The sequence below is a fragment of the Convolutriloba macropyga genome, chromosome 3 (assembly GCF_964194025.1).
Source record: "Convolutriloba macropyga chromosome 3, txConMacr16.3, whole genome shotgun sequence".
NCBI lineage: Eukaryota > Metazoa > Xenacoelomorpha > Acoela > Convolutidae > Convolutriloba > Convolutriloba macropyga.
Window position 1 is genome coordinate 11,263,675 of NC_134470.1, and position 15,144 is coordinate 11,278,818.

General features: G+C 43.0%; 1 protein-coding gene across 1 annotated transcript; it reads left to right on the plus strand.

Annotated features, from left to right (window-relative positions):
* The first annotated feature begins 9,094 nt into the window (after positions 1-9,094).
* Positions 9,095-9,439, plus strand: LOC142336528 (uncharacterized). The gene has a single exon (XM_075385435.1). The coding sequence runs from the start codon at positions 9,095-9,097 to the stop codon at positions 9,437-9,439; it is 345 nt and encodes a 114-aa protein (XP_075241550.1).
* The last annotated feature ends 5,705 nt before the right edge of the window (positions 9,440-15,144 follow it).

Genomic DNA, 15,144 nt, shown 5'->3' on the forward strand with positions numbered 1-15,144 from the left:
AGCAAGCTTTGGAATTGGTGGCTCCCTGCTCAAACTTCTCAAAAGCTATCTCAACAACAGAAAACAGTTCGTGAAAATTAACAGCAAATCAACCCTGTTCGATATACCGTGGTGTCCCTTAATGATCTCTCCTGGGCCCCTGTTACTTCTAATCTCCATGAACGACCTCACAAATAGCATTGAACTGGAGTCCCTGGCGATTTCAAAGTGGTAATTGAAAGTCAGCCGCCCCTGTACAATGACCTTTGCCATATTGAACAGAGGTGCCGGTCAATCGAGCTTCTGAAGAATCAGAAAAAAATGCAAGCTCCTGCCAGTCAAAGGACACTTCATTGGAACTCTAAATACCGGGAAATTGAAAACACTAACTGTCAACCAGACGTTGGGCACATGATGAGCTCGACGATCTCATGGACTTAAAATTGTGACACTTGCATACGAAGTGCAACAAGAGCATTTTATCAAATAAAAAAAATTGTCAAATTCGAGCCCAACTTGTCAAATTCTAGCCACCTGAACGCCTTCACATCCACGTTAACTCCAACAGCCCCTACATATAGTTCCATACAACTGACCCTCTTTCTCTTTTATCCCCGATCTACTTCTATAACTATCTCCCGCTCTTATGTCATAAATTTACATTTTTTACCAAGGTAATTCATCCGAGAGGGCTTCAAAGTTCCACCAACTCGACTTCGCAAAACTAGTGAGCGAATCAAGAAAAGTATCGGTACAACATTCTTGAAGTTCTTTCCTCAATTTTTTCCTATAAATTGATATAAAATAGGGCCGTGTACACCATCCGGCATCGATGGATGTAGGTCGAAAAATAGGGTATGATGAGTAGCACTTAGTAGCCGGATGCTGCACTCCAAGCTGTTCCCCTCCAGACAGTGTAAAGACGGCCCAGTCACAAAAATAAATAACAAGTGGAGAGGAAAGCACCTATATATATATATATATATATATATATATATATATATATATATATATAGCACACATAGGGAACTAGAATGGAAGGATTAAAATAAAAATGGATCATCAAGGAATAAGCAAATGAATAAAGATAAGCAGCCAAACACTCAGTGCAGCCTTCCCTCCTCCACGACGGCGCTAATCGAAGTCTCACTGAGAACACGAGGCTTGAGGGCACGACATCCCCTCAAGCAGAGAACACAGCTCCTCAGAAGTGCGAAGCTGATTTTCGTTCGGATGTAGCTTATAGTGTCGGCGTACGGCTCTCCGCGTTTTTCGCTGATCTTGGTTGCGAGTTGTTTCATAACGCGCGATGCTGATGGACCTGGACCACCCGAACAAGCAAAAACCAGTGCATTGAAGCTGCTGTGTTCGGTTTCGCGGATTCGCTCTTCGTACTTATTTCGCTTGATGCTCTCGTGATATTTGTATGCATCTTTTATGGTCTTAGGGCAGCTCTTCGCATGAGGGTTGAAAATCTTCACATCGAAGAAAGTGCGATTAAAGCGGGAGCCCCACAGACCGTTTGCCTTGATGTCCAGTCGAGCGTCATCATCAGTGGTGGTGGAATTACTCGAGAAAATTTCTCCATCGAGCGACTGAAGTTTTGGCTCTATCTGTACATCGTGGCAAACGTCATCCATCAGGTTTGCAAACACATCTCTAATTTCGTTGTGTCGTAGGTGCGTATAACCGCCTTTGGCGCAATGGAGGGCATGGGTGAGGCTGAATTCTTTCCCGCATGGGCATATGGCTGGCGTGTTCTTCGCTTCCCAGGTGTAGCGATGTGCTATTCCATCACGGAACTCAGTCTTCGTGAGGTAAAATCCATGTTTTGGCAACGGAAGCGCGTTAAGCCAGCTTGATGCTCCGTTCTCCGAGGCCAGCTGGATGGTATACTTCATTTCTGGTAGATTGTTTTCGATTCTGGATTTTTTCGAGATGAGTTCACGTTGATTGTCTGCTTTCTGTCTGAGACTGATCTTGGTTTGTTCTACTTCACATTGTTGAATATTATTGAATGACGCCAATGGTCTTGAGAGTTCAACTGATTGCTCAAGATTTTTGTGAAGATCTTGTGGGAGAGCGATGCTAAGCCCACCCATTCTGAGAGGGAGAGAAAAAAGTTCTCTTTCCTCTTGGATTACTTCTTTGCCGACGATGTTCGGTATGACTCGGCCAAGCCGCTCCTCCACCTTGTCCAGAACCCCGTCCATGGAAGGTGTAGTACGCGAAAGGAAGCTCTACTTCTGTTGAACCCCCTTCGTCAAACATTCATAGGCATTCTGGGGAGAGGTGAGAGCAAATTGACCAAGTCTGTCTAAACTTTTTGTGTATTTATTTTCTGCATCTTTCAGGAAATTTTTACTGGCCTCAGAGCTTCCGGTAACTGATCCCAGGACTCGAGCGCCCTGCGTGATTTCCACATTTGTGCCTGCAAACACAGTTGACGCTTGGCGCTCGCCTCCTGGCTTAATTATCAACTGACACTTCGGAGGATTGACAAGATATCCATACTTGGGACCGAGCTCAGTGAGCTTGTCGAAGAGTGCCCTGATATCTTCTAACTTACCGACGACGCTACCATCATCAGCATACCATTTTTGGGTCAAAGAGTCATTATGAAGTCTGTTAGCGCCACTAATGAACAGAAGCATGAGCCATCAGACCAACAGAAATGAAATCAAAACTCAGAAACTTGAAATTTTGCCAAAACTCAAAAAAGGTCAAAACTGAAAATTTTTACAAGTTGGGACCGAAAATTTGTCCACCCCCCCCCCCGATTTTGGGAAGGGAAAACCTGAGCAACCCAAGGTTTTAGCACACGGTTAGGGTAACCCCTAAGCTATCCATGGACCCAACGAACATCCTTGCATCATACCTACAAGTGATGCTATTAGCACTTATATGGTGCAAAAAGTGCATTTTTGGATATTTTGCCATTTATTGTTAATTTTGCTAAATTGTTAATTCTATGATCCCTTAAGTGTTTATTAAAGGTCATTTGTCATACATTTGAGGCATTTAGAGTTACGTATGTACCATCAGTGCTTATGTCAACAAAAGCAAATAGTGCGGTAATTTGACATTTACTATGTAAACATTGACTTAAATCACTTTATTCGATTAACCAATCAGAGATCAGTGACAATGATGTTATAAATGATATTTAGCGGATTATTTACTTTAACCCAATTGTCTGACTAGTGTAACCATATTAAATTTAGAACCATTAGAAACTGTCATAAGGTGCAGTTGGCTCTCAGATTGACTATAATTTGATTCTTCATCAACTTTAGTCTTTTGCGCTAAGTTTTGCTAGATCTTAAGATCTCGAGCGTTATGAGTTAGTTGAGCTTTCTTAACAAGAAGTTAGCAACAGTACTAGCTTTGGGCTGAAGCCTTACAAACTTCAGCACGAGATTGGATATAGATTATCACCAAGGATTTTCTTAACTTCAATCACAAAAAATTAAAGTTACAGTCCTTTATTACAACTGAGCGACTAATAGTTACTACGCGAGTGTTAGTCGATAGCAACCGAGTGAAGAACCAGGCCGGCGTAAAACTCGAGAACCAGGCCGCGAAGTTGGGTTCCGCTGAGATTCTTGAGCAGCCGCAACATTTGGTCCGCCGACCCGGACAACAACGACAACACGAACAGATACCCGGACAACAGTGACCCGGAGAGCAGTAATCTGGATAACAGTGATCCAGACAGCAGTGACACGAACAGAGACGAATCGATTCGATTTTGGTGGACCATAACGAAATCCTTACGATGGCTGGAAAGAGCCCCGATAGACATTGGAAAACGACTGACTACAAGATGTCAGGCCAACTCAAGAAGCTAGAAAAGGAGCAAACCGAATTGCTGGAAACCTTTGACCGGCATGACACTGCCGTAAAAGCACAACTAGCCCAGAATAAAACAGTGACAGCTGAAAGAGTGTATCGATGCTTCTTTGAGACATATGATGAGCTGAAAGAAAACAGACAGCAACAGAGACAACTCCTGAAGCCAAAGTACTTAGAGAGTTTCGATGCCGACACTGAGCAAAAATTGGGCGAAAGGAAAAAGGTACTGCAATGGCTCATCGAGAAGGTACCAGGACTCAAAGAAATTGAAGAGTATTGTACTGAAGTCATTAATTGGAAAGACGTGATCCGACTTGTCAAACCAGAGCAAAAGCGCATGTCAACTCATATCGAAATGGCCAAACTTACAGATCTACTTAAAAAGTACCAGCAAACCGTAGAGAGTGGAAATCAAACATCGTTGGTGTCATCTACATCGGCAGGTGATAAGGACCCAAACGAGACTGTAATTGATACAGGAAACGGAGTGACAGAAAATGTCGAAGAGAACGTTGAAGTAACCTCTAGGCATTCTGGAACGCACCGAAGCAAAAAAGAACCCAGTATTGCCAACTCACGTTCATCAAGGAGGCGCGAGATTGAGAACTTAGAACTCGAAAACATGAGAGCAAAGAAAGAAGCCGATCAACGGCTGCGAGAGCGTCAAAGTCAGCTAGAGAAGGAACGTGAGGAAATAGAATTGCGTCGACGGCAAGAAGAATTACGCTAACAATTACAGCACCAGCAACAACAACAAAAGGAAGAGTTGCGTTTACAACTGACACAACAAGAAGACGAATTGCGCTTGCGGCAGCATGAGCGAGAGCTTGAAAATGAGAGGAAGAAGGCCGAGGCTGATGAGGAAGAAAGAGTTCTAAAACTGGAACTGACTAAGGGAAGCTCAAGAGCATCTGGATCAGAAGCAGGTGATATCGAAAGTGTGAGATCCAGACGAAAGCCAGCAATATCGCAGGACTGGCTCAAATCCGTAGCCGAGCAGTCCGATCCTAGCCGGCCACTATCAACAAACGTTGTGGTCGACCCTCCTAAGAATGTCACACAGGACAGAACTGACAAAAGGTTCAGTGCATACCCGAAAACTACCCCGCTGTTCCAACCGGGTGTAGGAATCTTCTCAGCCCCACGACAGGAACCAAGCTTTCTAAAGAGATCAGAAATCCCTATATCAATTAGGGTGACAGATCCGCCAGTGCATTTGTCCAGGACGACGTTTCAACAGCAAGGAACGTCAACAGTGAAAAACAAGCAGAGAAGTCAAAGTCCCAAACACAACTCCCGTGACAGATCGATGGAGAATCGTAATCAAACGACGTTGAGCCAACCCACACCACAAGTTATATATCAGATGCCAAGTGATGGCTCAAGAGGATTACCAAAACTGAAGTTAACAGAGTTTTCAGGAGATCCTCTAGAGTGGCCTGAGTGGTGTGAACTCTTCGATGTAATTGTTCATCAGAAGAAGCTAAGTGATACTGAGAAGATGCAGTATCTGAAGAGCAGCCTCACGGGTCAAGCGAAAGCAGCAATATCGGGATTGGGCTTCAGCTCACAGTCATATTATCAAGCCTGGGATGTTCTCTGCAAGAAGTTTGCCAGACCGAGAGTCATAGTCGAAGCTCAACTTAAGAAGATATACACTCATCCACCAGTTAGACACGAAGACTCCAGTAGCATTGTTCGATTTGCAAACGTAGTCACAAACACAGTAAACGTTTTGACCAGGCTTGGATTTCAACCTGACCTGGAATCGGAAGGAGTTCTGAGTTCAGCAACAAGAAAACTCTCCCTTCAACTCAAAGAGCAGTGGCTACGTCACCTACAGGATCACCAGCTACTGGCAGCAAACTTGATTGTTTTCAAAGACTGGTTAGAATCAACAGCTTTCATACATGAGGACTTGTTAGCTCAGACAAGCTCTAAGTTTCAGAATCGGGAAAAGCCGAAAACCAGTACATTCGCATCAAATGCTGAAGATTCTACAAAACCAAAGAGTTTGGAATGAGACAGCAGTGACACGAACATTTGAAGAACTTGCCGAATCAGAGCTACAATCTTAATGAAGTTCAAGTCATTCTTGGACAAGACTGCTATGACATCCATCACCCATTAGAGTTTAAGAGGTCCGATGACAAGGCTGCACCGTGGGCAGTGAAATCGAAAATAGGATGGGCCTTAAGTGGTCCCCTACCAGCAAAACAGGCAGCAACCCTTGCTACTACAGCAACCTCAGTGTCAGAGGACAAACTAGCAAGCCAGTTGAGTAAGTGGTGGGACATCGAATCCTACGCCTCCAACTGCCATGTCACAGGCCAGTCAAAAGACGAACAACGAGCAATCAAGACGTTGGAACGAACAACGCGATTCACGGGTGAAAGATACGAAGTTGGACTTCTGTGGCGAGAGGACGAAGTGAAGTTGCCGAACATTTTCTACTCTGCAATGGGGCAACTCAAGTCCCTAGAACGACGCCTACAGAAGGATGATACGTTACGACAACGCTATCAGGAAACAATTGACACCGATGTCAAAGCTGGTTACGTTCGCAAAGTCGATCAAACTGAACTGAACGAAACCAGAGACGAACTGCAATGGTATTTGCCAAATCACCCCGTCATCAACCCGCATAAACCGGAGAAAGTCAGAAGAGTTTGCAATGCGGCAGCCCAGTATCAAGGTGTGGCACTCAACGACAAACTTCTATCTGGACCAGACCTTCTACAGAGTCTGGTCGGAATAATTTTTCGATTCCGAGAACATCAAATAGCGCTATCAGCCGACATAGAAGCGATGTTTCTTCAAATTGGTGTCCCAAGCGCTGACAGCCGATGCCTACGTTTTCTCTGGAGAGACAATCCAGAACAGAGAATAGAAGTTTACGAGTATACACGACACGTTTTTGGGGCGAAGAGCTCGCCAACTTGTGCAAACTACGCTTTGCATCAAGTGGCGAAAGATAACGCGAACAACGACGAAAATCTCGTCAGAACGGTTCAACGCAACTTCTAAATGGACGACTTCCTTAAGTCAGTCAGTACCCTCCAAGAAGCAATCCAAATCTACCAGAAAGTCAGAGACGTACTCAGCAAAGGTGGATTCAAACTGACGAAATGGATAGCAAGTGACGAAGAGGTCAAGTCACAGATCCCAGAGACAGACAGATCAACGAAAGTTGTGAAAACTTTCGAAGCTGAACCTCAATCATCATCAATACTTGGACTAAACTGGAATGTGGAAACAGATAGTCTCATTGTCTGTCGTGGAACTGAGCAAGAGGTTCCAGCAAAAATAACTCAGAGAACTGTCCTATCCTTTGTCTCAGCAGTGTTTGACCCACTGGGGATATGTTCACCCTTCACGATACGAATGCGGTTTCTGCTCAAAAGCATTTGGGCAGCAATGGGACAAGCATGGGACAAAGAATTGTCAGCAGAACACTCAAAACTGTTCAGTGATTGGTGTTCTGAATTGAGAGAAATAAGGACGATGTCAATAAATCGACTTTATTTCGAAAACGGATGTACAAACTTGAGACTCCACATCTTCACAGATGCATCAGAAGAAGCGATGTGCATAGTGGCATACCTGCAAGATGAAGCAACGTTAAAACTAACCTATGTAATTGGAAAATGCCGTGTAGCACCTATCAGACACACGACGATTCCGAAGTTAGAACTTCAAGCCGCCGTTTACGGAGTTCGTCTAAAGAGACAGATACTGAGAGAACATGACGTGAAAATCGACAAAGTCTATCATTGGACTGATTCATCAACGGTGTTACAGTGGCTACAATCAGCTCACAAGAAGCAACAAGTGTTTGTTGCAAACAGAGCAGCTGAAATACTGGAGAGCTCTTCCATGGATCAATGGAGACATGTCAAAGGCATCGAGAACCCTGCGGACATCGGCATTAGAGGAATGTCTATCGAAGGCCTCAAGGAATCCGTGTGGTTAAACGGGCCGGCATGGCTCCACACAGATGAAGAAAAATGGCCAAAGCCGTGGTGCCAAGCGAACAAAATTGAAGCTGAGCAAGCTACAAGTACTGTAGCCGCAGAAACTAAACTACATCAACCATTTGTTTGGGACCGATACAGCAGCTTCAATAGAATCAGAAACTTTATTGCCTACTGCATGAGGTTCAAGACGAAGCAGAAGGGACTTCTCAAAGCTGAGGAGATCCATGGAGCAGAACAAATTCTGTTGCGATTTGTTCAAGCCGAAAGCTTCCCGAATGTTTCGAAGTCGATAACAAACAGCAAGGAAATCTCAAAAACATTGAACATCGCCAAATTGTCACCCTTCATAGAGGAAGATGGAACAATTCGAGTGAAAGGTCGACTGAAGCATTCAAACCTCGATTACAATGCAAAACATCCAATACTGTTGACAGCAAAGCATCCAGTAGTACAACTTCTGTTGGAGAGAGCTCATCGTGACAACCTACACGAAGGCACAGAATACGTGAGAAACATGCTCCAACAAGAATACTGGATCATTGGAATACGAAATGCGTTACGAAAAATCAAGTCCAGATGCATCAAATGCCAACCCAATCCACCCACCGATGGCGGACCTACCACGAGAACGACTTGATGAACATGTTTTCCCATTCACCCATACCGGAGTCGACTACTTCGGACCCATAGAAGTGAAGTTCCTACGACGTACATTGAAGAGATGGTGCTGCCTCTTCACTTGTCTGACAACCAGAGCAGTACTCATCGAAGTTGCACAGTCATTGGACACCGAGTCATGTCTAGCGGCAGTGACAAGATTCATCGCACGACGTGGCTACCCAAGTACCATCATCAGCGACAACGGCACGAACTTCGTTGGAGCAGCCAAGGAACTCAAAGCATTCATGGACGAATGGGACAAAGCTAAGATTGAAAGTGACTTAGCTCTGAAAAAGATAGTTTGGAAATTCAACCCTCCTGGAGCGCCACACTTTGGTGGAATCTGGGAAAGACTGGTTCAAAGTTGCAAGAAAATGATGATTGCAATCTTGGACAACCGAAGCCTCACAGACGAGGTACTCAGTACAACGATGTGTCTTGTGGAGCAAACTCTCAACGCAAGACCCCAGACAGCAGTAAGTGACGATCCAGAGGATTTGACAGCTCTTACACCCAATCACTTCCTGCTAGGACGAGAAAACGCAAGTGCACCATTTATGCCATCCAGTGAACGCTACCATGATCTCAGAAAATCATTCAAAACGGCTCAAGCATATGCGGACATGATCTGGAAGAGATGGACTCGTGAATATCTTCCACAATGGAATCAGAGGTCAAAGTGGTCAAAGGAACATGTGAGAAACCTGAAAGAAGGAGAACTTGTTTGGATGGTAGACGAGTCAGTGAAACGATGTGAGTACAAGATGGGACGAGTCATCCAAGTCTTCAAAGGCAACGATGGAGTCGTACGATCAGCGAGAGTCAAGATGGCACATGGCGAATTCAACAGGCCGGTGGTGAAATTGGCGCCAGTCTTCTACGATGGTGTTTCCGAGATCGAAAACAGGGCCGGCGATGTTAGCGCCACTAATGAACAGAAGCATGAGCCATCAGACCAACAGAAATGAAATCAAAACTCAGAAACTTGAAATTTTGCCAAAACTCAAAAAAGGTCAAAACTGAAAATTTTTACAAGTTGGGACCGAAAATTTGTCCACCCCCCCGATTTTGGGAAGGGAAAACCTGAGCAACCCAAGGTTTTAGCACACGGTTAGGGTAACCCCTAAGCTATCCATGGACCCAACGAACATCCTTGCATCATACCTACAAGTGATGCTATTAGCACTTATATGGTGCAAAAAGTGCATTTTTGGATATTTTGTCATTTATTGTTAATTTTGCTAAATTGTTAATTCTATGATCTCTTAAGTGTTTATTAAAGGTCATTTGAGGCATTTAGAGTTACGTATGTACCATCAGTGCTTATGTCAACAAAAGCAAATAGTGCGGTAATTTGACATTTACTATGTAAACATTGACTTAAATCACTTTATTCGATTAACCAATCAGAGATCAGTGACAATGATGTTATAAATGATATTTAGCGGATTATTTACTTTAACCCAATTGTCTGAATAGTGTAAATATATTGTATTTAGAACCATTAGAAACTGTCATAAGGAGCAGTTGGCTCTCAGATTGACTATAATTTGATTCTTCATCAGCTTTAGTCTTTTGCGCTAAGTTTTGCTAGATCTTAAGATCTCGAGTGTTATGAGTTAGTTGAGCTTTCTTAACAAGAAGTTAGCAACAGTACTAGCTTTGGGCTGAAGCCTTACAAACTTCAGCACGAGATTGGATATAGATTATCACCAAGGATTTTCTTAACTTCAATCACAAAAAATTAAAGTTACAGTCCTTTATTACAACTGAGCGACTAATAGTTACTACGCGAGTGTTAGTCGATAGCAACCGAGTGAAGAACCAGGCCGGCGTAAAACTCGAGAACCAGGCCGCGAAGTTGGGTTCCGCTGAGATTCTTGAGCAGCCGCAACAAAGTCTTGTTATTAGGGGTAGGATTGCGATTCCATACATTGCCATCGCAAGGGGATCGCCTTGTGTCGTACCTTCCTGAGACAGTATGGTCGACTTACCGATGTAGAGATGAGACGGGTGGCCATAGGAATTCTCTAAGGCAACATGCAAAGATGGGCATAAGGCTTTCACGTTCTCTAAAGCTGTTCGTCTATTGAGCACGTTAAAAGCGTTTTTGGCATCAATTAGAAGAATTGCTTCGTTTTCGGGATCATCAAAACTTTGGCGAAGCGAATGTATGGCATGTTCTATGCCACATTTCTGGCCCAGGCACAGTTGCATGTTTCCACCGAGGGATGTTAGATCTTGCCTGATGCAGTCGACGATTATGCGTCCGGTAATGCGACGCATTACTTCACCAATACCAATAGGTCTCACACCTGGACATTTATCCAGAGCCACTAGTCGACAACCATTGTATGCAATCAAATCATCCGGTGGTATTATGGACGTGGCAAGCCTCTTAGCAAACTTGGCAACAAGCTTGCACAGGTTCGTGGAGGTTTGTCCGAAAGCAGAAAGTAGTCTACGCCAGTCATCGGCATCGAGACCTGAAGGCCCGGCACTGCCATGAGACTTCATTGCATGCTTTCGGACGAGCCTGGCACTGATTTTGTCGAAGACAGAAGGGTGATAAGGAAGCGTGCGTGGATGTTCGCTCTGAATGCAGTTGGGCTCCAAGGGTTGACCTTCAGGATGTTTGTCGCGTAAAATTTCGAGGACCGGTCTACCGTCTATGAGATCGGTAGGTGCGAGCACGCCGCCTTTGTGCTCATCCGAAAGAACGCGAATAGCATTACTGATCTTACCATGAGACATGAAATCGTTGAACATCTTGAGGTCAGAGTGCTGCTGTTTGTTCCTTGAATTCATTCTCATTAGGATTGCCTTCGCTTCACAGAACAGTTCTGAGAAGTTGCAGCTGTACCATGCTTGCAGTCTACGCTTGATGGTCTTATTGTTCGATCCATCGTCCGTGTTCTTTGTTCGACTGAGGGTTAGGTGCGGAAGTATCATACAGAGGGTCAGAGATATATCGGATCTATCCGTGTTTACGGCAATTGGGGAGAGGACACTGTGAAGGGCTTCGGCGAACTGTTCCCCTGTCTTGTTCTTACCGAGCGTGAAGAGCGAGGGCTTCCAAGTGACAACCTCGCGGTATATTTGGCGCACTGTTACCGCGTGATGAGGCTGGAAGTGGTCCCAAAAATTATTCGATGCTGCGGCGACGGAACGTTCGGGGGCGTGCGATGTTGCAGGATCTATGAGTGCAGTGTCGGGAACGATCAAAGCGTTGTGTGGTGCTGGCGTTGCGATTGCTGTTTCAGTGGCTGCGGTGATCTCAGAGCAGTTTTTGCAGCTGAAGTTTTCGGTCCAATCTTTCTCTGCGGCTAGACCACTGCATTTCACGTGCAAATATTTATAACATGTATGACACCAGACGCCTCCCCTACGTTGGGGACCCTTGCAGAGTGGACAATGGGTTTGATCAGCCATCAAGCTGCGGGCTAGGAGTTGGGAAGGCTGCACTGAGGGGGACTAGATTAAGTTAATTACAGGAGAGTAGTAACAGCAACGATATTTAAAGTATTGAATGATGTTAAACAGAATAATAGTGAAAACATGGTTTCCATGAAAGGAGAAGTGCACGGTGTCTTTACAGAACAGGTTAGGTTGAAGAACATTTCTAAATGAGGGTGAAACAATAAACAACTTTAGGGCACAAGAATCAATATAATTATACAAAGCGTAGTTAAGGGCACTGATTTTCTTATTTATGAGGCGATTACAGCTGGTGGGTATAACTTTGGGAACAATCAAATTATTTGGGCTAAATTTAACAATAATCAGCTTAATGAGGAATTTCCAATGCTCTATGAAAGTTTCGATACTACTACGGTGATCATTGAAGCCGGCAATTACTACAAGTGTTCAGCTTCTGGTCTGGGTATTTATTGATAACATCACAGAGATCTAGCAGTTTAGCACCTCGATAGGAGTGAACACAACCCTTTACTTGACCCTCGTCTACATATTTGGTACGAGAAGTACCCAAGACCAAGTCCGAGCAGCTGGAGGGAAGAGGGTAGGCATCAAAACGTCCCATTCACAGAGCCTGCTAACATTCAAAACACAAAAAAAATGCTCTGAAAATGAAATCAATTAGAATGCTACGACCTGATGTGATGAAGGAAGTTCTTTCCTCAATCATTTGCCCTCCTTAGCAAACACCCACGTTCAATATACTACACGTGTGGATAATGCAGCCGATATTCAAAACTCACAAGCATTGACTAAATCAAACTGGAGTGTTCCTTCTGCACCCAGGGACATAACCAAGAAGTCTCAACAACTACTACTATTAGCACCACTCACTGAATCCCTTCTGAATTATTGAAAAAATGTTTTTCATGTGCCTAGCTTACTCTCTCTTTCAATAATTATGTGCCTGAGTCATATGATGAATGGCCCCACATTCTGTATGAAGTCTAACTCCCATTGGCAACCTAACTTCGATGTATCACTCAACATTGGTTGCGTATTGACCAATCAGATTTCACGTCTCACTTGTTATACAGCGTACAATAATTGGTCGTGATATTTTGCTTGGTTCTGATCGATTTCTTTCAAGTCCAACTAGGGCATTTTGCGTTAACTTTCAGCCAAATTGCTAAAAAAACTATCTTTAGCCGATGAAAAAAGAAAAAGGTAAATTAAAAAATGCCCCTCCCCAACACTGGGTGAAAATTGGCTGGTCCGAGGCACTCCCAACACGACGTCCTCATAAAGCATTTCGTATTGTTCAAATCTATCAATAAAATGCTGATATATACAAATATTACCTGAAAAAGTTTAACAAAAAACAGACAGCATTAGAAAACAAACAACTAATGACGAAAGTACATGAGTCAAACTAACAGCCTCCCTTCTTCAACCACAGCTCCACCAGTGCATGAGAAGACAAGCGGACAAAAAGTTGCTTTCTCAAACTCAGTTATTCTTAGTCATATGTGTTCTTTTTAAAAGATTCATGGTATTAGTAGGCTTCGCCACTGCTTTCAGGGCAACTTTTTGCCAGCGGTTTAAAAATTTACTTTTCAAAATAGGTTTTCTTGAACTTCGATTCCCGAAATACGTTGGCCTTGATATGTATCTTGCATCATCATCAGTTGTCGTTGATTTGAGAGCAAAAGTTTCCCATTACAACGGATGAAGAAGAGGTTCGAGCTAGACTTCTTGACAGACATCACTTAACAAGTTCGCAGAGGAATCGCAAAGTTCATTAAGTCTTATTTGGGTGTATCTTCTTTTCGAACAGTGGAGCGCATGTACCGCAGTGAAGTTTTCATTGCATGTTTTCATTGATGGCATCTTCAGTCGTTCCCAGCCATAGCGAAGGGCAATACCATCACGAAAGTCGTTAGGTCAAACTTATATGGTTTTAGGGGCATAGCTTGCAACCAGCTTCATGATCGTTTTTCACTAGCCTTGTCAAGTGAGCGAATCTCGTTTTTATTTAATTGGCTCTTAATTCTTGTCTTATTTGATTTGATACCAAGTTCTCTACTTTTTTATTTCAAGTATTATTTGTTGCTGCTTTGGTTTGGTTTTAGGTAGAGTTAAGGATAAGGGACTAAACAGTTGAAAGGATTGTTCATATTCTTTAAGACGGTCTTCAGGTATAAGGATTTTCAGGCCGACCTCCCGGCAACAAAAAGAGATTCCGGTGATTTTGATTATAGGCGGGATTGTTTAATAGAATAGGTAATAGCTCATCGTTGATTGATTTCTCACATTCTTCGAAATGATCTTCAATAGTAGGTGTTGTACGAGCTAAATGTTGAGTTTATGTCGAACCAATGAAATTAACAATTTATAAACTTTTTGAGTTGAAACATTGGCAAGAGCGGCCAGCTTTTACAACGACCATTTTTGCTGTTTTAGTGATCTTTCTACAAACTTTTTTCTTTTTTTCTGCATTATCAGAACCTCTTTATCCCAATTTTGTCTGTTTTTGATCTATTGTCCTTTTGATCTATTGTTTGATTGTCCCAAGAAGCGCATGCTATTGCTTATGCAAGTATAAACACAATTTGTCAACTGGGACTTTGAAACAATGAAGGTGGAGACAGAATACATTCAGTAACATTATAACTTCAAGTAAGGATCAAAGTGCCGACAAACACTGGAAAACGGGATTGCACAGCATATATGTTTTTTACGGTATTCCCATGTCAAAGCTAACACGACAGAAACTGGTAAACTAACCACAGCGGGTACCCCTGACTCATTGAAACTGTCGTTAGTAAACGGGGTAAAAATTGTTTGGGTATAAAATCTCTAAACTTCTGATGAAGACAGTTTATTTTTCAGACGATAAAGGCGTATGTAAATATGAAAAATGTTTAGCACACTTAAGTGTAACCCTATTCTGAAAAATCTCCTCTCTATGCTTGGGCCTGCAAAATTAGAGGAAAGCAAAATTTTCACACAACCAGTGAAAGTCAAAAAACTTGTGAACAAGATGAGGTGAAATGATTAAAATCTCAGATATGCGACAAGCAAATAAAATACATTTATGGAAAGAAAAATTTCCGTTTTAATTTTTTTCTATTAAACTATTCACCAAACTTTTCAATTTGATTTCTTTTACTATTCAGCACTTGCCTAAAAAACTCAACAGTAAACATGCTCGTCTTGTCAGTTAGTTCTACACAGACTCTTAGAGTTACCTCGT